Source organism: Amblyomma mixtum, chromosome 2 (genome assembly GCF_055824585.1).
Source record: "Amblyomma mixtum isolate Tamu chromosome 2, ASM5582458v1, whole genome shotgun sequence".
Classification (NCBI taxonomy): Eukaryota; Metazoa; Arthropoda; class Arachnida; order Ixodida; family Ixodidae; genus Amblyomma; species Amblyomma mixtum.
Window position 1 is genome coordinate 313,266,369 of NC_143013.1, and position 22,946 is coordinate 313,289,314.

At 50.4% G+C, this 22,946-nt stretch overlaps 2 protein-coding genes across 3 annotated transcripts in view; one reads left to right on the forward strand and one right to left on the reverse strand.

Annotated features, from left to right (window-relative positions):
• Nucleotides 1–1,434: 1,434 nt before the first annotated feature.
• Nucleotides 1,435–8,148, reverse strand: Icmt (isoprenylcysteine carboxylmethyltransferase ste14). Its single transcript, XM_089575078.1, has 4 exons — nucleotides 7,938–8,148; nucleotides 7,146–7,407; nucleotides 3,917–4,134; nucleotides 1,435–3,481 (listed from the first exon to the last, which is right to left on the reverse strand). The coding sequence occupies exons 1-4, from the start codon at nucleotides 8,139–8,141 to the stop codon at nucleotides 3,299–3,301; spliced, it is 867 nt and encodes a 288-aa protein (XP_089431204.1). The 5' UTR covers nucleotides 8,142–8,148; the 3' UTR covers nucleotides 1,435–3,298.
• A 276-nt stretch (nucleotides 8,149–8,424) lies between these two features.
• Ack-like (activated Cdc42 kinase-like) overlaps nucleotides 8,425–22,946 on the forward strand; it is a 79,682-nt gene continuing 65,160 nt past the window's right edge. The window contains exon 1 of one of the 2 annotated variants that reach the window (XM_089575080.1): nucleotides 8,425–8,621. Coding sequence is in view for 1 of the 2 variants with exons in the window: in XM_089575079.1 (XP_089431205.1) it covers nucleotides 15,858–15,874 (17 nt within the window). In the remaining variant the exon portion in view is untranslated. Of the gene's footprint in view, nucleotides 8,622–15,436; nucleotides 15,875–22,946 lie in introns of those variants that run through there. The other variant, XM_089575079.1, reaches the window with a different exon arrangement.

Sequence of the window (22,946 nt, forward strand, 5' to 3'; positions counted from 1 at the left end):
TCTCACAGGAGCAGTTATACTTTGTTCTTGTGATTGACGTTGAAATGCTTCCTCAAAGTATTTCTGAAGTGCATATTTGAACCAATCGACATGAAAGTGGTTGGACATGCTGAAAAAGAAATTGACAGGACAGTTATGCAACCTGATGCAGGACAGCTGCAATAACAGTTGGATTCACCCTTGTTGACTGCGCTGATGATTTTACTGTAAGCCAAGGCTTCACACAAGCAACAATTTTTCTGAAGGGTGAGCGACCCCCTAGCTAGCGCAGTGGGATGGCGAACTGGTTGGGGGTTGGTGCTTCTGGAGTGCAGCTGGCCTCTGCTGCATCTTTGAATTAGATTTCGCTGAAGCTTTTTCATTCCGCTGCTGCATGGGCTTCTAATGGATGAAGTCTTTGTGAAGGCTAAGGGTAGGGGGGCTGGTGGCTATTCTGGAGGGTGGACGCTTCACATAGACAACGCTCACATTTTCGGCAAGTGCCAATCATCCACTCATATTGCTATCTTAGTAAAAGCTACAGTGGCGAGCAGACCAGTCAGTTTAACAAGTGCTATCAGAGGAGTAGAATTAGTAGGACATGCAGCATTTAGTTAAATCATGTCATTACACCCCATCATTGCCCAGTGCTCCCATACTGAACCCATAGTCAATCATTCCATATCACACTCATGGGTGTGACCTTCCAACAGCATCTGCGTTATGGCTATTTTCTTTACGTGGTGCGAGAAAAGATGCTCATTATCGAGATGGAAAGCCACACAAAATGTGCTGCTGATCAGGCAGTGTTTCATGCTGTACTTAGTTTCTTTCCATCTGCAACAAATTTTATCCAAACTGGTGCAATGGTTCCTTCCTTACATATTACAGTAGTGTGAGCTAAAGCTTCCTTTAGGGGTAACTGCTTGCAAGCAGATGACAAGTGAATAATTAATGGCACCTGGTTAGACAAATGTAGTGCCAAAGAAAAGGGAGATTATTTATTCATAAAGAACGGCACAAGATTGTCCCGAGGCACTGTTCTCTCGCCTCCTAAGCAAGGGGAGTGGGATAAAGGGCTTTGATGGGCAATGATGTGGACACAGAAGAGGTGCAGATATGTACAGTGATGGACACAAGTTTACGGGATGCGGATTCGTGGAAAAAATTATCTTTCTGCATTGCCTCGTTCGTCAGCCAACTGATATATTTCCTGTGAATGGAGCACGCATGTACCCTCATGATTCAGTACTTTTCATTGACTTGCTTTACTCGGCCACACAGAAATAAATTTTTTTCCACAAGCAGCAACTCACAAACTTAGAGACTGTAAAGCCACATAAGCAGAGTATCTATTCACAGCCAAAAGCTGTAACCTGTGCTGCATATAGCAAGCTAAATAATGCCAAAACAACCTGGAAGGGCTGCTGCCAGGGCACAGATACAGCAACAATGTCCAACTCATTTGTTTATTGGGGCTCGGAGCAATAACACTGAACAATGTGAGTGAGCATTTAAACCCAGTGTAATAATAGCTGAAAAGCATGGAAAGCACTTTTGAAACAGCAGAGTAGTGCTCAAGCAAAGACATCAGGCTATTTCAGGAAAAATTGCAAGTGCTCAGACAAGACTATAACAAATAATAACAAGTGTATATATTGTTTTAAACATAATTTAAGAAATTTAAATTCAATTGGTGATTTCCGCAAGCTTGTGCATTATAAAGTTCAGGCATTTCAGACGTGGAAAGCACGTGATGTTGCGATATTTGCAGTACCTGGAACAGTACATGGAACAGTTACTCCATTAACTATATTCCAGCAACACTTGTAGTTTCACTTCTCATAAATATGAATATTTACACATATTGATGACAGCATGCATTTTAACCTACGTTCTCTAGTCAGAGAGATCCCTCCTGAAATATTGTAGAAAGTTCACATCTAAAAATTGCCTGCCAACACTGCTAGCTTTAACACTGTACACACTTTTGTTTGCTAGCATCTGAGGACAAGACAGCACATTAACATGAGAAAACACCAGATGTTCAATAAATGGTGAAGAAAGGGAAGCACATAATGAGCTAAACTTGCACATAGTCACTGAAAGGTTTAGCTACTGCAGGTTTAGCTACTGCAAGTGGCAAGAACTATCTTCCATGCCAAAACTTTTGCTGTTATTCTGATTGAGCTGTTTCCAAATAGGTCTTGCCTTACCTTAAAAATAAATGATGTTTTAATGGCATTGGTGCAGAGCAGAAAGAGGAATGGAAATAACTAATTTACGGACTTCTTCGATCATTCCCTTGACTGCCTGAAACATTCCATAATAATGTGCACCCAACGAGAAAAACTGTGAGCACTAGAATCAACCAATGACTTCGGTTCTTCCATGCGCGTAATTGGCAAATGCCAGAGAAAAATACTGCCAGCTGACTCCCACTTCTAGTCTTCGGTCACTCAAGCAGCAAGAAGTGTTTTTACAGCTTACCAAAGCACATGTAAAAGACAACTCCAGCCTGCCACTTGGCGAACCCAAGCTTGAACACATTTTCAGAACTCTACTAAGCACAAGAACTGCCCAAAGAGTTCATATATTACTACCAGTCTATGGTGGCCTCACAATGCTGAGAAGAATGCAGAAAGGACAGGTTTTGCTCAAGAGAATGATTATGCTACGTGTCTTTGCTAGAACGTGTGTATGTTTGGTTCACTGCCCATTCATTTGGAGCATAACTCACATACACATCTATCATCACCACCATTCAAATGAAGCACAGAATGCCTCCTCCAAGGTGACACTGTCTATCGCTGCAATGGACCGCAGGGCAAAGCACATTGGCACATTTAATGAAACCTTTGCCTGCATCATGAAGTAACAAGTACAAGAAAGGTTTGTGCAGCACACAATCCTTCCTTGTGAAAACACTCATCACATTTCTTCTTGTAAACACCACCCTGACTTTCAAGTAAGTACTAGTACAGCATAAAACAAATGAAGCAACATTCGCACAACACCGAGATTGTCACACCGTACCACCTACATTGTACCAGTGTGCTATCTGACTTCCGTGCAAGAAGGTAAAGCAAAAATTTTCAAAGCTGGAAACAGCAAGTGAAAACAAAACTTCCATGAGCAGCATAAACCAAAAAGTACTGAGCACATGAGCAACAAAATGGAGGGTTGCTGCACAGAAGCAACAAGCTGGAACACATAAGTCAGCTCATGCACAGAAGACAGTGTTGAGAAACACAATCTCCTCACAACACTTAAATAAGCTTGCACAATTTCCAAGCACAATCACCAATCCCAAGGAACTTCAAACTTCAGCACGAAATCCATAGATGAAAGGGAGACCAGTGCAAGTCCGCTTCTGGTATTGCACATAATCTTCTCCAAAGAAGGTTAGCAGCGTGATTTCTTCTTCTTCGACCCTCGTCCTGAAGAACTTCCACGAAGCTATAGCATAGGCGACGATACAGATTGGGTTGACCAGGACAACCTGTTGCATCAAAAAAGAAGAGATTAAATGTTGCAGCCACAAAGGCCCGTCAGTCTAGCCAAGCATTACAGGAGCAGTCATGCGACCGCAGTGACTTTTACAAGAAAGGGTGCGTAGAGAAAATGGCACCCGAGAAAAAAATTAAAAGGAACCATCCTTAAATCAAACTTTATTGAAATATGTGAACCATACACAGGCTAAATGGCAACATCACGCAAGTTCCGCATCAGCCAATATATACCAGGTTCTTTACAAGCACTGACAGCAAGCCATCTGAAAACCAAATTCATTCACAGGCTCTCTGTCTGTCCCACAAAAATGTCATCACCTGGGTGGAGAACCCGCCACCTCCAGGGGCCCAACAGCAAAGCAATGCACTGAGTGGTGCAGTGTATGTTAAGAGACAAACAGACGTGAAAGGATAACAGGACAGACCTGCGTGCCAACGGACCACAGGAACCAGCCAACGTAGGACGGGTGCCGGCAGATGGCGTAAACACCGTGAGTGACCAGCACATGCCCCTGCTCTCGGTGGTTCTGAATGATGTGGTTGAAATTGGTGCCTGCTGTGAGCATGGCTGCCTTACGCAGTCCTTCGCCAGCCAGGCACATGAGGAGACCCAAACAGCTAACCCACCACACCTGCTTCAGACCTGGTACAGAAGATCGATTGCAAACAACACAAAGAAACAATTTTGTCAATTCACTGCCATAAAAAATGCCTAAAGTGAGTATACAAAATGACGCAAATGTAAATGAATTGAAACTACACTGGTTGTTGTTCAAGTTCCTCAGTGCAAATTACAATGGAAGACACAGAAACAGATGGCAAATGCGCACTGGCAAACTTGACAGAGAAGGGCAAACTTCCAGTTCCTTAATCACGATCATACCAGAACCTGATTATGAGCCTAACTTGCACATAGTGCATTTATTCTTTTTGAAATGCCCAAAGCCAGATAGGGACACTGATGAGCTGGACCGGTGCAGTGCGGCATATACTGAGCCAGCACAAAGGGCTTCTTTCCTCAATGTAGTCTTTGCAGCAGCACGGGTATGTTCCTCTTTTCTAGCAATTAAAACCGAGAACTTTGCTCTTGGCACTTAATTAGGCCTCCAATTACCCAAGACAATTCTATCCTCCTTTATGCAGCAAAAACATGCAGCCACATGTCATCATCTCCAATGTTTCTCGACCCACTCTTTTACGCCTTAAGGATCTCACTGCAGTGTGCCCAAATACTTCGGCACTTAAAGCAACTAACGCAACTAGCCAGCCATTACATATTAAGCAACTGATACAAGCATGATTTTAGCTTATTTGAACTGGTAAAACCACTAAAATTCATTCAAATTGTGATTGTTACAGCTCTGAACAAACTCCTTTGCTGGCACACCTAAACAAAAAAATCTCTCTTATTTACACTTGACATTGTTTGGTTTAGTTTATGGGGGTTTAACGTCCCAAAGTGACTGAGTCTATGAGGAATGCCGTAGAGAAGGGCTCCGGAAATTGTGACCACCTGGGGTTCTTTAACGTGCACTGACATCATACAGTACATGGGCCTCTAGAATTTTGCCTCCATAAAAATTCGACCACCGCGGCCAGGATGGAACTCGTGTCTTTCGGGCCAGCAGCCAAGCGCCATAACCACTGAGCCACTGCGGTGGCTGCTTGACATGGTTTGGCAGTGTCCATGGGCTATTGGCAATAACAAAGTACTAATAGATTCACACACAATGTGAGGTGGTATATCAATGCGATAACATTAAATGCTGCTGTGAAAGGTTAATTTTTCAAGCAGATATTTTGCAATGCTTGGGCTCAATGCTCTTAATTTTAGAGCAATAAAAAATTTCTCGATTTCTATATGACATCTACATGACCACTCATATATCACCACCGGTTTTAATTCACCTTCTTTAAGTAACACATGGTATGGCAGTGTCCATGGGCTATTGGCAATAACAAAGTAATAGATTCACACACAGTGTAAGGTGGTATATTGATGCTATAACATTCAATGCAGCTGTGAAAGGTTAATTTTTCAAGCAGATATTTTGCAATACTTGGGCTCAATGCTCTTAAATTTAGAGCAGTAAAAAATTTCTTGATTTCTATTGGACGTCTATATGACCACTTCTATATTACCACCGGTTTTAATTCATCCTCTTTAAGTAAGCTTAGTTTTATCTGATTCTGTGCAGTGGCTGTCATTTTTATATACTCAGAAAAGCTGAAGTGTGAGCATAGTATTCAGTAACAAAGTTTTAGAGCGCAGCTCTTTGGCGTCCGTTCCTGGGTTTCGCGTCGTCGTCGGCCTCGTAACCAGCTCCGCCCCCCTTTCATCCCCCCAGCGCTAGTAACGACCGACTGATAACGACCGACTGATACCGCTGGATGCTGCTGACGCCGCTAGAGAGTCAAGATAACGTGACTGCATAGAACACCGTCGCCGCCATGCAGAAAGAGGAGGAAAGGGTCCCCCCCCCCCCCCCCCGTGTTCTTGTGTGGCGGATAGGGTGCTCTTCAGTTGCCGACGCGCCGGTTATTTCACGTAGGCCCCGGCACGTCGACGAATACGTGACCACCTTCCCACGGCTAGACCTGGTTCTTAGCGCTGCGGAAGCGAGGGTATCATATTGTTTGTGTCGGCATCGGCGGCGTTGTCCCTGAAACCAACTCCGCAGCTGGGGTTGACTCACTATCGAAAAGGTGAAACAGCTTATTTGCTGCGCTCAAATTTCGCATTAGGAAGTAACGTAATCGTCGGTAATTTTTTATATGTGCAATGAGTCGAGGACACAAGGAGTGCTGCCTGGCTTTTCACTCCATGCAGACAGCGTTGTCACTGTCTCAATGAGTGTGAAATTTCTCATGGGAAAAACTCACTGGCCCCGATTTTTCTGATGAAAAAAGTTCAAGAAATGCAAGAGGCAAAAAGGGCGGCCCCCTAAACCATCCCCTTCAAAAGTTGCCCACGACTCTGCTAGCAGGGCAGGGGGCTAAATGGTTGTTCATTATGCAGAAAAGCCATGCCAGACTGGTTAGATGAAGACAGACACAAAAGAATGATTAGGCAGATGAAATTCGCTCTGAGCGAATGCCTTGTCTGTCTAGTCATTCTTTTGTGCCAGTCTTCCAGCTTTCTGTGACATGACTAGGCATAATTTTTCCTGCACACCCTGCTCCTGCCACAGTAACAATTTTAACTCACATGTTCACTACCAACTTACTTGCTTTCACAAAGAGGCAGGCTAGCTAAATGCTGACTTCCTTCCAAATGAAATGTAGGCAAGTCAGCTTAGGTCTGATGCATGAAATATCAACGCTTAATTAAGCAAGACATCTCATGCCTATGTGCACATACAATAAAACAAAAGAGCCTAAATTTTTCCAAGCGAGTACAGTAAGCTCAAAGCAATGGGCAACTCTCTTCACAATGTTGACAGTAGCCTTTGCAGCCTGTAGGGGGCAACCTGTTTTAGAAACCTTTCTAACTTGTTAACAACAGTGAAAGAACTTGAGCTTTTGGAGAATTTCGCACTAGAGATATACATGTGCCACCTTGCTTGACAAAGCATGTAGGGCAATTTGTGACAACCAGTATACACTCTGGAGAATCTATACACCTGAAGCAAGACAAAGATTGCATGTACCTACCAGGAACAAGACTTCTTTCAATGAGGAATTCCAACCAGCTGCACGCAGCTGCCACGCCATATTCCCGACTGTGGTTCAGCAGGAACGAGTCCAGCGTTAATGACTTGGGGTTCGTGACAGCTGTCACGAAGTACTCGGAAAAGTGGAAGACGCTGAGCAACGCTAGGTACCAGCCGAACACCAGCCACGAGTCGGGTCCATGAAGTATCGTGAGGATGCCAAGACCAGTTCCTGTGCCAAGCAATGCAGCCCGCCACACGACCTTTCAAAGAGGAGCAAGAACGTTGTAAGAAACCAGGCACTCAATTCAGTGATTTCTCAAAGTGTGCTAATAAAAAAAAAATTGCACTAAAAGGTCACGCGTCGAAAGACTTGCTGGACGAAGGTACCTGCGTTTTTACTTCAGAGGCCAAGCAGAACTACATAGTGCCTATCTTTACATTGAAAACATTTCGTGGTTTTGTCAGCAACAGCCACGACATTTGAAGATCTTAAGAAACAACGTACAGAGTACTCATCGTAAGTTGACAATCTACTCTTTTACTACCGCAAAAATTAAAATCACTTTCCCCCATGACTTCTTCAAACACCACTACAATGTACTGCTTCGGCTATTGTAGCTGCGAAACGGATCGATCGGCCTCGCAAGTTAAAACAAACTTTATTTTCAGAATTCAGCTGGCTGCAACAGTGGCTATAACGGTACATTGTACATAAAAAAAAAGCACTACAGTCATACGTAGCGCCAGACTATTGATCGAGAATTAAGTAGTACGCTGACACCCAACATACCTTGTACGCGTTTCCACGCGGCTTATAAAATATGAAAAGGACACCATGAATGCAAATTGAGTACACCGTCGCCAGCAAAAGCCAGTAATCTTCGACGACATAATAAAGCAGCTGACCAAACGATCCAATGAAGGAAATAAGTATGACGCTGGCCGCTAAGCAAAAGCAGTAAAGGCTGATCCTCCCATTCGTGCTAAGCGCCATGATTGATGCGTCGCGGCAGCTGCTTGCGCCTCCTACGCGCCAACAAGTCGTCGTCGAGAAACAACCCGAGCGTCTTCAGCTGAATTTTACATAAAAATAACAAACTGCTAGTTGTTCAAGCAAGATGAAGTGGTACAGCATATAAATATTATAAATATCACAACCCTTTTTGTTCTCGTGTGAAACCGAAAGCGAAACTGCTTTTGATTAAAGTTTTGGCTTGGCTACACTGTGAATACGTCATGAGAGCGGAAGTTCTCAAACGCAACTTCCTGTATTTGGCATGAAGCTTGTGCGGTTGAGCGAGCGGCGGGTGCTTGCACTTATGTTTTTTGTCGCGGCGGCTGTTGTGCGTACACATACAAAGAGTACTTAGGGGCATGACTCACAGTTAGGAGACGTTTTAGCGACACTTTGCACGTTACTGCGCCCTTCCTTGTTCTTCCTACATGGATATCCGGCCTGCGTGACACTTGCAAAGTAAGTTGTCCCAAACTGTCTGTCCGCGGTCCGTCTGTCTTTCTTTTTGCTCCCTGCTCGCGCCAGTGAGTTTGTCCGGTCCGAGAGACATACCATCGCCGCGACAGTCACGTTTTAGCTGTGTTTCAACGCCGTCTCATTCTAGGAAGCGCATTGGTTGGTTATTTAATTTAGTTTTTCTCGTTATATTACTTTGTTTTGGTGATGGTATGCGCCCTTGTTGTGCTTGGCAGACGAACAAGTTACCGTCGGGAAGCAGTTCTTCGAGTTCGCGGGGCATATGAGACACATCCGCGAGCTGTGTGACCAGTTTGGTCTCTCAACAAGAACTGGTGGCTTCCAGCCTTTGTTTATTAGTGCTTCCTCTCACATATGTGGTAAACTTATATTTTTCTGTCTGACAGGGTGATTAGCACGACCTGTCCGCTTCACTCTGTAATTACTGCGTGAAAGAACGCTGCGAATAGCGCATATTGCTGTTCATTCGCGAGTGGTATCGCGCATAACTCGCCAGCGCTCTTTTCAACTGTTCGTTTCCTTCAGCGTCGATTTTGTGTTTGCCGCAGCTTAGCGATGTTTTGCCGCTCCTTAAACTTCCGTGAGATGTGACGAGCATTTCAAGGGAGAGAATCCTGCGCCTAGGCTCAATTAAAAAAAAAAAAAATTCACGGCTGCCTCCTCCTCGCTTTTTGCAGGCGGCAAACTTCGCCACATTGAGAATACAGCAGAACTTGCTGCTTGTAAACAAGCAGACAAGCAAAAATCTGCTACCGTTTGGGAGAAACTTTCTTTGCGAGTGATTCGCTTCTTTGCTAAAGGTAGTGACTTAATTAATTTTCTTGATTTATATCGCGTCCCGCCGCATGTGTGCGAAGTGTTTTGGGAGTGATGCGAGGGGCCGATGCTGAGGGGCGCCTGTGTTTTCGCCATCTCGTCGGGGCGTTACTCGACGCCTCATCCTCGTCGCATCGGAGCCTTTGCTGTCGGGGCAAACACCATCCGATCGGTCGGGGAGAGGGCGACCGCCTTTTGTGTCGCCGTTCATTTCGCTTTCGCGTCGTCTTACCGCACTTTCCGGTCTGCTCCTCGCAGGTGTCGCATTCTTGTGGCATGTCGGATGAAACCGGCGCCTGACGGCGCGCGCGCCTGTACCGTGTAGACCCGAGCATGTAGAACTGGTAGAACCTTTGGAGCACTCGGCTTTTATTTCGGAATAACTTAGCACATCATCTCAGGAACGCGGCTGGTATTGTTTTAACTCCAAGTGAGAGTTGTTCAAAACTTCTCCTACTGGTGATGTATGAAGGAGGTAAGCCAGAGAGCAAGAAACTTGTATACTAAAACTGACTTGACAAAGTATAACTTCCATGACAAAAACTTGTGAAAACAGCTAAACTATGGCCTCCATAGGCACACAGTTGCAGAGAACATCGAGAAACGAAGCTTCCCGTGAGCCAGCTACAATACATGAAGGAAGCAGTCACCGAAACCAAGGAGCAGAGGGGATGTTTTTTTTTTTAATTTTTGGTGTACAGAAGTGTGAGATTAATAATGTAATATGATTAGAAAGTATAAGAAAAAACAACCGCATGCCGCCTGTGGGATGCGAATTTCGCGTCCGCGGTGCTCTACCAACTGAGCTCCGCGACGGCTGTCCGATAATCTGCTTTCGGGGGTATTTATGCGTAGTGTAAACAAGGTATCGAAGAAGCAAAACCGTTTGGTAGGTACAAGGAAAAAGCATGAAAACCGGCCTCGACATTGCGCTACATAATTTTAATGCGATGTGTATCAGTCCATTAATTAAAGCTGCGATTTGGGCGAGTTGATATTAATTCATAGTGAAAAGAGCACGGGAAAACGAGACTAACGAAGAAAGACACAATACAAGCGTTAACTCGCAACTGATTTTTATTCGAAGAAAGCGTTCTTTAAATGCTTTCCTATCCAGGAAAACACCAAAAGTAAAGGAAGACAACCAAAACTACGGATCATACGTGACGGTGACAAGACACACACATCAACGCCGTGGCTCATGCGCGTGAGACAGATCTCTTTTCCTGATAAACAAGAGAACAGCGATAGAGGGATCGTTGGTGCGGGAATGACTTCACGTGTTAACCTATCTTTATGTTTGGCGAGGATGACGGTGTTGGAGAAAACAGGAGTGCATGTACCTTTCTTTCAATGACGGGCAAGATTGCATGAAGAACCACTGGAGCGGCAATTGTAATGTTCACTCAAACGATCATTTATGCATCACCCCGTCTGGCCTACGCCGTCATGTACGATCAGTAGCTTTGGTTGTCGTCCTTTACTTTTGGTGTTTTCCTGGATAGGAAAGAATTTAAAGAACGTTTTTGAATAAAAAATCAGTTGCGAGTCAGCGCTTGTATTGTGTCCTTCTTCGTTCGTCTCGTTTTCCCGCGCTGTTTTCACTATGTATCAGTACACGAGTAAAGAAAAAAAACACAAATATTCAGTCGAATTTGTCATGAGCAGCGCGAAGCCTTTGATGACATGTGTGGAACTGGCGGAGATTTCTTGCTATCCCGACGGGAAAATGTGTTCGCCTGCTTGACAGCTAATCAATAGCGCGCGGGAAGTCGCATAACGAAATCATTTGTACGCTATCATTCATTGAACTTTGTCCACTAAGGCTCGTTCAATGGCCTGTCAGTTTCCGATTTCGAAACGCTCCCGCGATTGATGAGCGGCACCGATTCCGTATACGGGCCCCCGAGTTCTCACCCACCTCAGTGGCTGGACAGTTCTGTGTTCCACTCTTGGGCACGATGTCGCACGCTGCGTTTCTGGCTTCATTTCTGTGGAGGTGAGATGCTGTAACACCGGTGTTTCCCTCTCCTTGCATATCCTTTTCCCTTCTCTTTTTCGTATATTGGTTGGTTGGTGTTGTGTCCCCTTATTGCTTTTGTGTGTGTGCGCCCCCTCCTAACGACCACTCGCATTCCCCTCCTAACGACCACTCAATCCTCCTCCTAACGACCACGACAGTTGCCCCTCGTCGCACGCTGTCACCAGATGCCCCCCGCACCCTCCTCCTGTTCTGGGAAGCCACTCCCTCCCGTGGACGCTTCTCAGCTCCCTCCTTTCTTCGGGCGGCCAGTTCGGCTGCTGCCTCGGTCGACGCTGGTCGCACCCTCTTCAGCTTTAAATAAACGAAGTCTAAAAGTACCGTGTGCGTCTTTCGCTGCATTCAACACAGCGACCGGACACGACAGTGGCGACGAGAAAGTGGATTCGACCCGCGCTACGCAACGCTATTGACAAGCCATGGCTACGCGAGGGTTTCCCAATCAGATACCAGAGTTCAACGGCTCATCGTGGTCATCGTGGGTTGGACGCCTTCAGTTCTACTTTGAAGCTAACAACATCACAGACCCAGCCTTGAAGAGGGCCGACCTGCTGACGCTGTGCGGGGAGCAGACCTACGATACTGTCTGCGCCCTTATTCAGCCAAGCACACCAGCGGCAGTGTCTTACGACGACATCGTAAAAGCGCTGCAAAAGCACTACGACCCAAGGCCATCCGAGGTCTACAGCCGGGCTCGCTTCCAACGACGAGATCAACTGGGAGGAGAAACTGTGAGCGCCTACGTAGCCGCGCTCAAGAAGCTCGCTGCCGACTGCAATTTTGGAACGCTGTCGACAACAGCTACCGGGCAGGAGGGAGACGCAGCTTCTTCTGCTAACACCACCATGCTTCCCTTGGACGTGATGTTACGCGACAGATTTGTGTGCGGACTGAGTGACGAGTCACTGCAGCAGCGCCTGTTCGCTGAGAAGGACCTCACATTCAGCAAAGCTTACGACATCGCCGTTCGAGCGGAGAGCGCCGGTCACCAGCAGAGAGGGATTCGCCGGAACACCGAGCCGGTACACCAGACAAGCAACCAGGTGCGCAAGCCTTCTGTTGTTGTAAAATCGGTCAAAAAGGCACAACGCTGCTGGCGGTGTGACGACCAACACAACCCCCAGGGATGTCGATTCCAGTCAGCCACGTGTAATTTTTGCCACAAGCGAGGGCATATCGAAAGAGCATGCATTACGAAACGGAGACTTGCCAAGATAAAGTCACCTTCCCAGCCTAATCACAGCGTCAACGCCTCAGAGAATACGCCGCTATCTGATCTCCATGGAACAACATCAGCAACACCATCTGTGTTGTACGACCTGAACACCATGAATCTCGGCACGCGACCGAAGATTTTTACAGAAGTAAGCGTACATCACCAGCTGATTAAGTTCGAGGTGGACTCCGGCGCAGCCTGTACTCTGATCAGTGAGGACACGTTCCGAACTTCATGGCCATCTGACGCACCCGCCCTGCAACAAGACGACACGCACCTGCGAACGTGGTCAGGACAGAATCTGCCACTATTGGGCTCTGCCAACGTGCAGGTTAACTACAACGGCCAGACCCATACGCTACCTCTGCTTGTTGTGAAGGGCACAGGATCAAGCCTTCTAGGGAGAAACTGGTTTTCTCCACTAGGCGTGATGATATGCGGTAAACATCAAAACGCCGATGCGCTAAGCCGTCTGCCACTAGACGCAACTGTTGACGAACCATTTCCACCAGGAGACGTTCTGATGTTCGAAGCACTGCCAGAACCTCCGCTTACAGCAGGCACAGTTGCAGCATCTACGCAGAAGTGCGCAGCTCTCCGGCTAGTTTACACAGCTGTTCAACAAGGCAACGTGCATAAACTCAAAGGGGACAACTTCGACGCTTACCGCAGGCGAGCTACAGAGTTGAGCACCCATCGCGGCTGCATCATATTTGGGTCCCGAGTTGTGATGCCGAGAGAACTACGCGCACAAGCTATGTCTCTCATCCACGCCGGACATCGGGGCATCGTTGCAATGAAAAAGTGTGCCAGAAGCTACATGTGGTGGCCTGGCATTGACAACGACATCGAAACAGTGGTGCGAGAATGCAAGCCTTGCCAGAGCAGCCGGAGCGCCCCGCCGAAAGCTCCTGTCCCAGAATGGGAAAAGCCAGACACACCATGGCATACACTGCACATTGATTTTGCAGGACCAATTGAGGGCTGCACTTTCCTTGTGGTCGTGGATGCCTACACAAAGTGGCTTGAGATAAGGCAAATGGGACAGACGACTTCGGCAGCAGTCATTGACAACCTCCGATCACTATTTGCAACGTTCGGCCTGCCGCGCAAGGTAGTGTCGGACAACGGAACACCGTTTGTGTCTGCGGAGATCCTCAAGTTTTATCGCGACAACGGGATCTCATCAGTTACATCGGCCCCCTACCACCCAGCGACAAACGGACAAGCCGAGCGCTACGTAGCCGAGCTAAAACGCGCCCTTGAAAGAGATCAGACAGGCTCGCTGCAGCGCCGCCTTGCGCGCTTTCTCTTCAAGCAGCACACGACGGTTCAGAGCACAACAGGCGAGACCCCCTCGAAAATGATGTTCGAGCGTGAAATGCGAACCCAGCTCACAGCCATCCTCCCCGAGCCAAAGGCAGAGACGTTCCGGGAAGAAAAAGCAATTCCGCGCTGCGGCACGCTTAATGAGGGGCAGCGCGTCCTCGCCCGACAGTTTCTGAAAAAGCCACGCTGGGAGGAAGCTACAATTGTCAGACGCATAGGCCTGCGCTCTTGGCTCGTCAACATACATGGCACAGTAGCACGCCGACATCTCAAGCAGCTGCGTAGATTTACGACGCCGTCTGAGAGCTGTCCGCCAGCGGAGAGAACACGTGCACCATTTTCCCACATAGCCTGGCACCTCTTCCCGGAAGAAGAGACTTCGCCCAGGACAGACCCAGGAGACACAGCGAACAACAGCCAGCCTACAAGTGTTTCTCCCCCGAGCGCACAAAGCCAGCGCGCCTCCACGCGTGAGCGCCGACCCCCTGCACGATACCAGGCAACTTTCTAAGGGGGAAGGAAGTGTTGTGTCCCCTTATTGCTTTTGTGTGTGTGCGCCCCCTCCTAACGACCACTCGCATTCCCCTCCTAACGACCACTCAATCCTCCTCCTAACGACCACGACAGTTGCCCCTCGTCGCACGCTGTCACCAGATGCCCCCCGCACCCTCCTCCTGTTCTGGGAAGCCACTCCCTCCCGTGGACGCTTCTCAGCTCCCTCCTTTCTTCGGGCGGCCAGTTCGGCTGCTGCCTCGGTCGACGCTGGTCGCACCCTCTTCAGCTTTAAATAAACGAAGTCTAAAAGTACCGTGTGCGTCTTTCGCTGCATTCAACACAGCGACCGGACACGACAGTTGGTTTATGGGGTTTAACGTCCCAAAGCGACTAAGGCTATGAGAGACGCCGTAGTGGAGGGCTCCGGAAATTTCGACCACCTGGGGTTCTTTAACGTGCACTGGCATCGTACAGTACACGGGCCTCTAGAATTTCTCCTCCAAAGAAATTCCAGCCGCCGCGGCCGGGATCGAACCCGCGTCTTTTGGGTCAGCAGCCGAGCACCATAGCCACTGAGCCACCGCGGCGGCTTTTCGTATATTGGTGCACCCTCCTCCCGTCGCCGTACGGCCGAACTTCACATAGGAGAAGTGTTCTCTTGGTTTTGCCTCATGGATTGTGTCTTTTTTACTAAGGGCTGAAATTCGAAACGTGTAGCTTTCTGATGATCGTTCCTAGCGTGCTGCTATTCCTATCCTAAAAATGAGCGATTGCAATGTTTCATTTGAATGTGACGTCTCTCCATTATATCGCTTGGTAGTGTTACAATTGCATTCGCTGTAATATATTTTGTTAGACAAATGCAGGGGGTATATAATAGACGAGTAGACGGATGCCAGAGTTCGTCCGTCCCGTCGCCCTCTGCCCTTTCGCTCTGTGGAGTCGCCAAGTGCGCCAAACTGGCCCAGCGCGTACTACACAAGGCGTACGTCTCTTTTGTGTCCGCCGAAGGACACTCGTGCTGGGCGCGTGAATTACAGCCCGGGATTACTTTAGCGGCGAGCCACTAATCGGCTAATGCGACCGGGCTCCGCATGTAGGGCGAGCTCGCTGGCCGTGCCGGCCGCAGAAACGCCCCGAGAGCGATAGCGGCACAGTCCCCCCCACCGCCGCCGCTCCCGCCAGACAGCCGGCTCCGTGCGGTGGTCGCGAATGCTTTTGGCCCGGATATCGTCCGGTCGCGTCGTTTCTTCTCCTCGTCGCTTTTCGCGTTTCTGCCACTCTCGAGAGCCGGTGGCCGAAGAAGCTCGTCGTGAGTCGCATGTCTTTGTTTCTGAGGTGAGTCAGGCCCGGGCAGCCATGTGTGAGTATAGAGCCTCCGTTCAGCACGCCGCAATGTCGTTGAGTCAGTCTCAAGCAGCTCGCCTTTACTACTGCATGGCCTCCGTTCGCAGCAACGCCGTGTGGCTGAGTCAGGCCGGGAGAGAGAGAGCAAGCTTTGATGTGAGGAAGGGTGGAGTCGTCGGCCGAAACACCACGGCGTGCTGCCCTTCACGCTAGGGGAGGGTGACGGGGTATGGCATAAGGGGGGAGAAAGTAAAGGTGGGCGTAGCGTACGATGTGTGTAAGCCGGCATGTGCAATATATTTTTGTTCAGAGCAACGTAGTATGCCAGGAACGGCGCTGTGATCATCAGCCCCGTCACGTCCACAGCAGGACGACTGCATCTACCATTATCCCCAGTGTTAACCCTGTCCTGCCACAAATGCAGCCACCCTGTTTTCGCAAACTTTTTATCTCATCTACAGGCCTTGCTTTCTTTCCTTGGAATGCACTGCGTTACCTCAAACCAACAAAAAGATACTAGTTATAGGTAGTTATTGCAAACCTATACCACGTCGCGTTCCCGCAGGCTACAATGCGAATGGTAAGCACCCCGAAAATAATTTTTGTTGGGCTGGTATGAGCGCCGTGATGAGTTCCGGTCGCGGTCAGGCCTGGGCTTTTGCTTGGCCGCCGCACTTCGATCGGAAGCCAACAAAATCCTCGTCGCGTTGAGCAATGCCCCGTCGGTCCGTACTAATACGGAGCCCAGATGCGGAGTTTCCGTTCCTGAGTTGGCAAAATCGAAATGAATTTGTTTCTCAAATAAGCGCCCGCGCTTAGTGTTTTTTCCTCGACTTACCCAGCGTACCAAGATGGTAAGAAAAGGAGTAAAACCTCAACCCAAGCGCATACATGCAAGAAGAAAAAAAAAAATGCTGATTCGTGATTGCAGGAGCAAGTTGCTCAATGATTGCATCCAAACCGTTTTCGTGAAATGCGCCTAGTTAGGTGTTTACGGGAAAACTGAACGGAGCGTTTTTGTAATGTGTCCCGTTTTACTGTTTCTGGGCTCCCCGCGACGCATTTTAGCACAGCGGGGTGCGTAGTAAGCCGGGCTCTAGTGCGCTAGCCCATAGGCAGGTGCGCGCCCCCACCTGGCCCCTCTGGCCAGCTGGTCGGTAACGAGTTGCCGAGCGACCGGTTGTGCTAAAACTTCGTGAAGAAAACAAAAATAAGAAAGCATCATAGCCTGCTTTCCGCTGCCTGCTGCGTGTCTCTTACAGCTGAATATACACGCTTGTCACCTTTTTTTTTTTTTGCTGAGGCAATCTTGGTTTTTATGTGCTTTAGTTTCAGCTGTTAATGAAGGCGCGTTATCAATTTAGAAAATGCTTGCAGTTGCTGATTTTCCGCGCCGTCAGACCCGGCGTTTTAGAATTCGCATGAGGGTGCTACAGTATGGACTTGGCTTTCATTTCTGAGAGTGGTCTGAGATAACGCTGCGTATTGGTTGTAGCTTTCAGCGCGGTCGAGCTGCATTGCAGTGCTAGTTACCTCCGGCTTGAAGTGGAACTGCAGGGGTAGCCACCATAGCAGGGGCGCAGCTTTTCCCCGTCTTGTGAACTTACATTGGGACAGAGCTCGCTTGGTGGGAAGTCATCGAGTTTTTTTGATGTCAGCTGCGCTGCAAATACAAAGACATGAGCACACTGCTGGTTGTGGATTGAAGTCAAGCTTCGGTGCGTGTATACAGGCATTAGTATGCGCGTGCTTTGAATTAAAGTTTAAAGAAAATTCACCGTCATTTGCCGCAAGGAAGTCTGCGTGACGCTGTCACCTGACCTATATAAACACTTGCCTCTACTTTGGTTTTCCAAAGCAACGAATGTGAGGTGTTTAGTGCGGGCGCATGCGTGTATGACAACCGCATGTACAGCCGCTGGCGTGCATGACGGCCGCGTTTTCCGTGCTCCTGCAGCCTACGACGGAGCAAACTTGCTAAAATAACAAATCTAAGCAGGGGCTCAGTGAGCCCGTGCTTATTATAAAGCTTTCCGCAAGTTTTCTTCGTTGCGAAGCGCAGGAGCGCAGAAAAGGCGGCCGTCGCGCACGCCAGCTAAAGTATTGGCCGGCTGTACCTCTGTGCCGGAACTAATTGAAGTGTCGCCATTTAACGAAATTAAACTGACTAATGGCGTATCCCAGTCGGCGACCCGGAGAAGCTCTCCGAATACGCGGAGCAAGGTGTCCGTCGCGGTCCAATCAGAACTCAGCATTTGAATCCAAATCGCCCGTTGAAACACAAGAAAAACTTACTCCGAATCACCAATTTGAATGCGTCATTACGTTATTCGCTCTCAGAGAAGAAGTGGAACGGCATGGTTAGCATTCCAGAATGTCGGTACGTGCCCGTATCTCTAATCCAAGACCTGCCACGATCGATAATTAGTGTTTCGAGGTGGCAAAATGTCATATTTACCGAGAACAGGGCTTTGATGAGTGGCTAAGTTACGTAAAAGTTGTGGGTTCCTACGTGGACACAGGCCACCACCCACCGCGGGTTCGAGCTTCGCGCGAGCCAAGGGCCCCGATCAGCCGTCACCACACACACACTGGGACACCGATGCGGTGCACTCAACCTCCGCTGGGAGGAGAGCGATTCGCCGCAAAGAAATAAGCCTCCAAGTTCACAAAGGAGACGTTTATTCACATCGTCCTCCAGCTGATACACACACACTCAATAGTCACCCCGTCCCGGGGGCGCGCGAGGAGCAAGGCTCCGCTGCGCGCACGAAGCGACTCGAGTAATGCGCACCGCTAGCACGCCGCTGCAGGAGAATGTCCCCGCGGCAGTGCTGTGATCTCTCTCTCGTGTCGACCGTTGGGCCGGTTGCGAGAGAGAGTGGGCATTCAACGCAAGGTACGCCTGTCAGAGGTCGCTGGACCCCGCGTGACAGGCTCGAGCCGCTGCAGGTCAGAGGACACGTGCGGGCGAGCTCGAGTAAGCACTGGTCCGAGCGGCAAAGGCCGGCAGGGACAAACAGTAACGTACGCACCTTTCGCTGTCTCGGAGGGATCTCTCTCTGGGCCCCGCTCGGACGGTCGCGCAGTGCGCGGCCGCCCAAAGCGGGGTCCCGAATTCCCGCCAAAAGGCGCCAATGGCAAAGGCCCTTGGGGAGCCGGGGCGGAGCTGTGGCTAAATGACAGTGATTAGTCACCCAGCCGCCTCTCCACCGCCTGAGGCGGGAGCAAGGGAAAGAGGAGAAACAACGCGGGAGGCCGGCTAGCCGCGCAAAGGCGACGGCGGAAAGCCAGATTCCCACATCCCCCTCTCCTTAAATGCCCTCCTACCCATCGGCAAAGCACGCGGCCAAAATAAAGAAATCAATACACACAAAAAAAATAAGCTACACTTCAGTTCAAAAAAATAAAGAAATCAATACACAAAAAAACTAGCTACACTTCAGTTCCAGCCAGAACAACGTAAGAAAACAACACACAAACAAAAAAAAACAAGACAAACACTTGCACACTCTTCAGTAAATCAAAACAGCTTGCAGATTATATACACGGTACACAAGGAGATGTGAATACAACTGTACAGCTATGTTACAGGTGGATGCCAGCCTCAAAGTTCGATGGCGCGGCCCAGTGGGCCGGTCAGCGACTCACCGCTCGCAGACTTCGTTGTTGAACGGGTTGGGAGGGCCGACGACTGATGGCGGTCTTCTTTCCGTTGATGTAGGGTGCGTTGATGACGACGGGGCCGCGGCAGAGCACTGACCTCGCGCCCTTGGGCACGACATCACGTTCGGGCACAAGAAAGTTAGTGCACCCCTTTCACGCCGGCTGAAACGGGCGAGGACGTTCGGCGGCGTCCAGATGTGTAACCTTGTCCACAGCGAGGGGTCCTTCTCATCCTCGCGCTCACGCAGAAGGACACAACGGCACAACTCACAGGCGTCGCCTTGGCTCATGGCTACACGCGCACACAGCCACAGCCGCAAACACGCATACACCGGCACGTGCGCGGACGCTGGTCGGCGACAACGATCCCCTCATCAGAAGCGTCCAGAGGCACCGCGGCGAGGGTCAAAGGGTGCACTTTCCGCCCCCCATCGCCCCAAACGCCCCGCCAACTTCCCCTCCATACGGGCCGCACAAAACTCGCACCGCGACACACGGCTCCTTAACGAGCCAACCACCCACAGTCGGGCCGGAAATGAGAAAAGGCGCGCTGTACAAACGACACCCAATCTATTCCTTCTAGCAGATAAGAGCCAGCACGAGCGGGCTGAAGTTTGCCTATGTACATCTCGGTACGTTAGAACGAAAACAGACGTACAAGCGGGGAAACGAAAGTGGCTAGAAACTGACTCAAACAAAACAAATAAATAAACTGATAAACACACAAGACTGGAACTGAGCATGCTGCAAAAACAACAAAAAAATAACACACCGTGCTTCACCTGGGTAGGGCCTGACGAGAAAGCTCGCCAGCTAGCTGAGGCTGCGTGCCTTCGGTTGCGGAAAAGTCCGCCGTCCGGCATAAATCACACCGGTGACCGTCGCCTCAGATTGTACCGGTGCTCCGTACGCTTGCGTTCCGCAGCACCAGTTGTGCCTTTGCGCTTGCCTTTGATACCAATGGGTACCGGCGCAAGCTCGTCAGACCGTGACGCGTAGGCCTTCAGGTCTATGAACCCCTGCTTGCTCCTGGGGAAAGGCCCCATCAAATCGCAGGTGGCCATCTGCCACGGACGCACACTGTCAATCGGTTTCATCATTCCAGGCGGCTTGCCGCCCCGTGACTTCACCACTTGACAGACATGGCAGGAACGGCAATAGCGGAAAATGTCACGCTTCATGCCAGGCCACGTCACCGAATGACTCAGTTTTGCAAAAACTTTGGAGCCACTCAGATGACCGGCCAGTGGTTCGTCATGAGAGAATCGCAAAAGTGCGCCTCTCAGACTTTTGGGGATAACCACCTAGAACGGGTCGATGGACTCGTCATCGGTGGCTATGTACTTCAGCACGAGCCCGTCATGGTCCAGCAAATATGAATCCCCGGGGTTCGCCGCGACACACGCTGGCTTCTGCCCCCCTGCGCCCGCTACAATACAAGTAGCGTCCCGGCGCTCCGTCTCCCTGAGACCGTCGCTCATCTCGCGACAAAAGGGGTCATTTTACTGGGCTTTCAGTAGCTCTTACGGCTGAAAACGATTCCAGTCATCCCAGAGGGGAGCATGGTCTCGTCCCCACTCAGGTTTGCAGCCAAAATTTCCGTTCGCGTCGGCACCTCCGAGGCGCTCACGCAGAGCTTTGCCTCTCGTCCGCTTTGCGAAGCGCTGCTCGCCTGGTTAGCGGAATGGGTTAACCCGTTTGCGGGTTCCCCCTCCTTGCCGCCCGGCGGCTCGTCCGCTGTTTCGCCCCCTCCGCCTACAGGCGTCAAGGCGCCGCTGGCGAGTGGGGCACGGGATAGCGCGTCAGCTACCACGTTTGTGCTCCCCTTTCGACACTGCACGGAAAAGTCGTAATGCTGTATCAGGAGAGCTCAGCGCGCCAGCCGACCCGCAGGCTCGCGGAGCCGCATCAGCCAACTAAGCGCACTGCACCCCTGCCTCAGTGGAGGCTTGGGTGGGCTGCACGAACGAGGGAGGCAAGGCTCCTAGTTCGATGAGCGGCGTGGTTTCCACAGGGAACCGGGCCAGCGCCTCGCCGTTCCCAGAGCAGAATTGACTGCTCGCGGGGCACGGCTGCTGCTGTTCGAAACTGCCGGTTGCGGCAGCGTGACACGAACTGCTTTCGCACTGGGCGGAAAGCATGCACAGCTGAGGCATGTGACCAGCGGATGCACCGCAGGGTGCTTCCGATACAGCTCCAATGGGAGCCACGTGGTCAACATTTTGGGTTGTGTCACCGTAAACCCCAATGGGGGCCGCGGCCAACCACGGTGTCTAGCTATTCGAAGGAACAGCAGCCAGCGCATCAAACGACGCTACAACTCCGTAGGGAGCCGACATGTAGCTGCCGAGTGCCGCGCTGGGCGTGGTAGACACGGTGCGCAAGCGTGATCGTCAAGGCGACCTGCTCGGCTAATGTGCCATCAAAGGCGTAAGCGCCAATGACTTAGCACGTTGGGCGCCAGTTGTGGGTTCCTACGTGGACACAGGCCACCACCCACCGCGGGTTCGAGCTTCGCGCGAGCCAAGGGCCCCGATCAGCCGTCACCACACACACTGGGACACCGATGCAGCGCACTCAACCTCCGCTGGGAGGAGAGCGATTCACCGCAAAGAAATAGGCCTCCAAGTTCACAAAGGAGACGTTTATTCACGTCGTCCTCCAGCAGTACACACACACTCAATCGTCACCCCGTCCCGGGGGCGCGCGAGGAGCAAGGCTCCGCTGCGCGCACGAAGCGACTCGAGCAATATGCGCCGCTAGCACGCCGCTGCAGGAGAATGTCCCCGCGGCAGTGCTGTGATCTCTCTCTCGTGTCGACCGTTGGGCCGGTTGCGAGAGAGAGTGGGCATTCAACGCAAGGTACGCCTGTCAGAGGTCGCTGGACCCCGCGTGACAGGCTCGAGCCGCTGCAGGTCAGAGGACACGTGCGGGCGAGCTCGAGTAAGCACTGGTCCGAGCGGCAAAGGCCGGCAGGGACAAACAGTAACGTACGCACCTTTCGCTGTCTCGGAGGGATCTCTCTCTGGGCCCCGCTCGGACGGTCGCGCAGTGCGCGGCCGCCCAAAGCGGGGTCCCGAATTCCCGCCAAAAGGCGCCAATGGCAAAGGCCCTTGGGGAGCCGGGGCGGAGCTGTGGCTAAATGACAGTGATTAGTCACCCAGCCGCCTCTCCACCGCCTGAGGCGGGAGCAAGGGAAAGAGGAGAAACAACGCGGGAGGCCGGCTAGCCGCGCAAAGGCGACGGCGGAAAGCCAGATTCCCACAAAGTGGAAGACAAGTAGCGACGACGCCCGAGGCGGAGTCCAGTGACTGCGCCCTGTAGCGTGCGTTGATTGCTTTCTCCCGTGTTTCGACGAGCAAGTAGGTGCTGCCGAAATAGGCCGCGACCAGTGCGA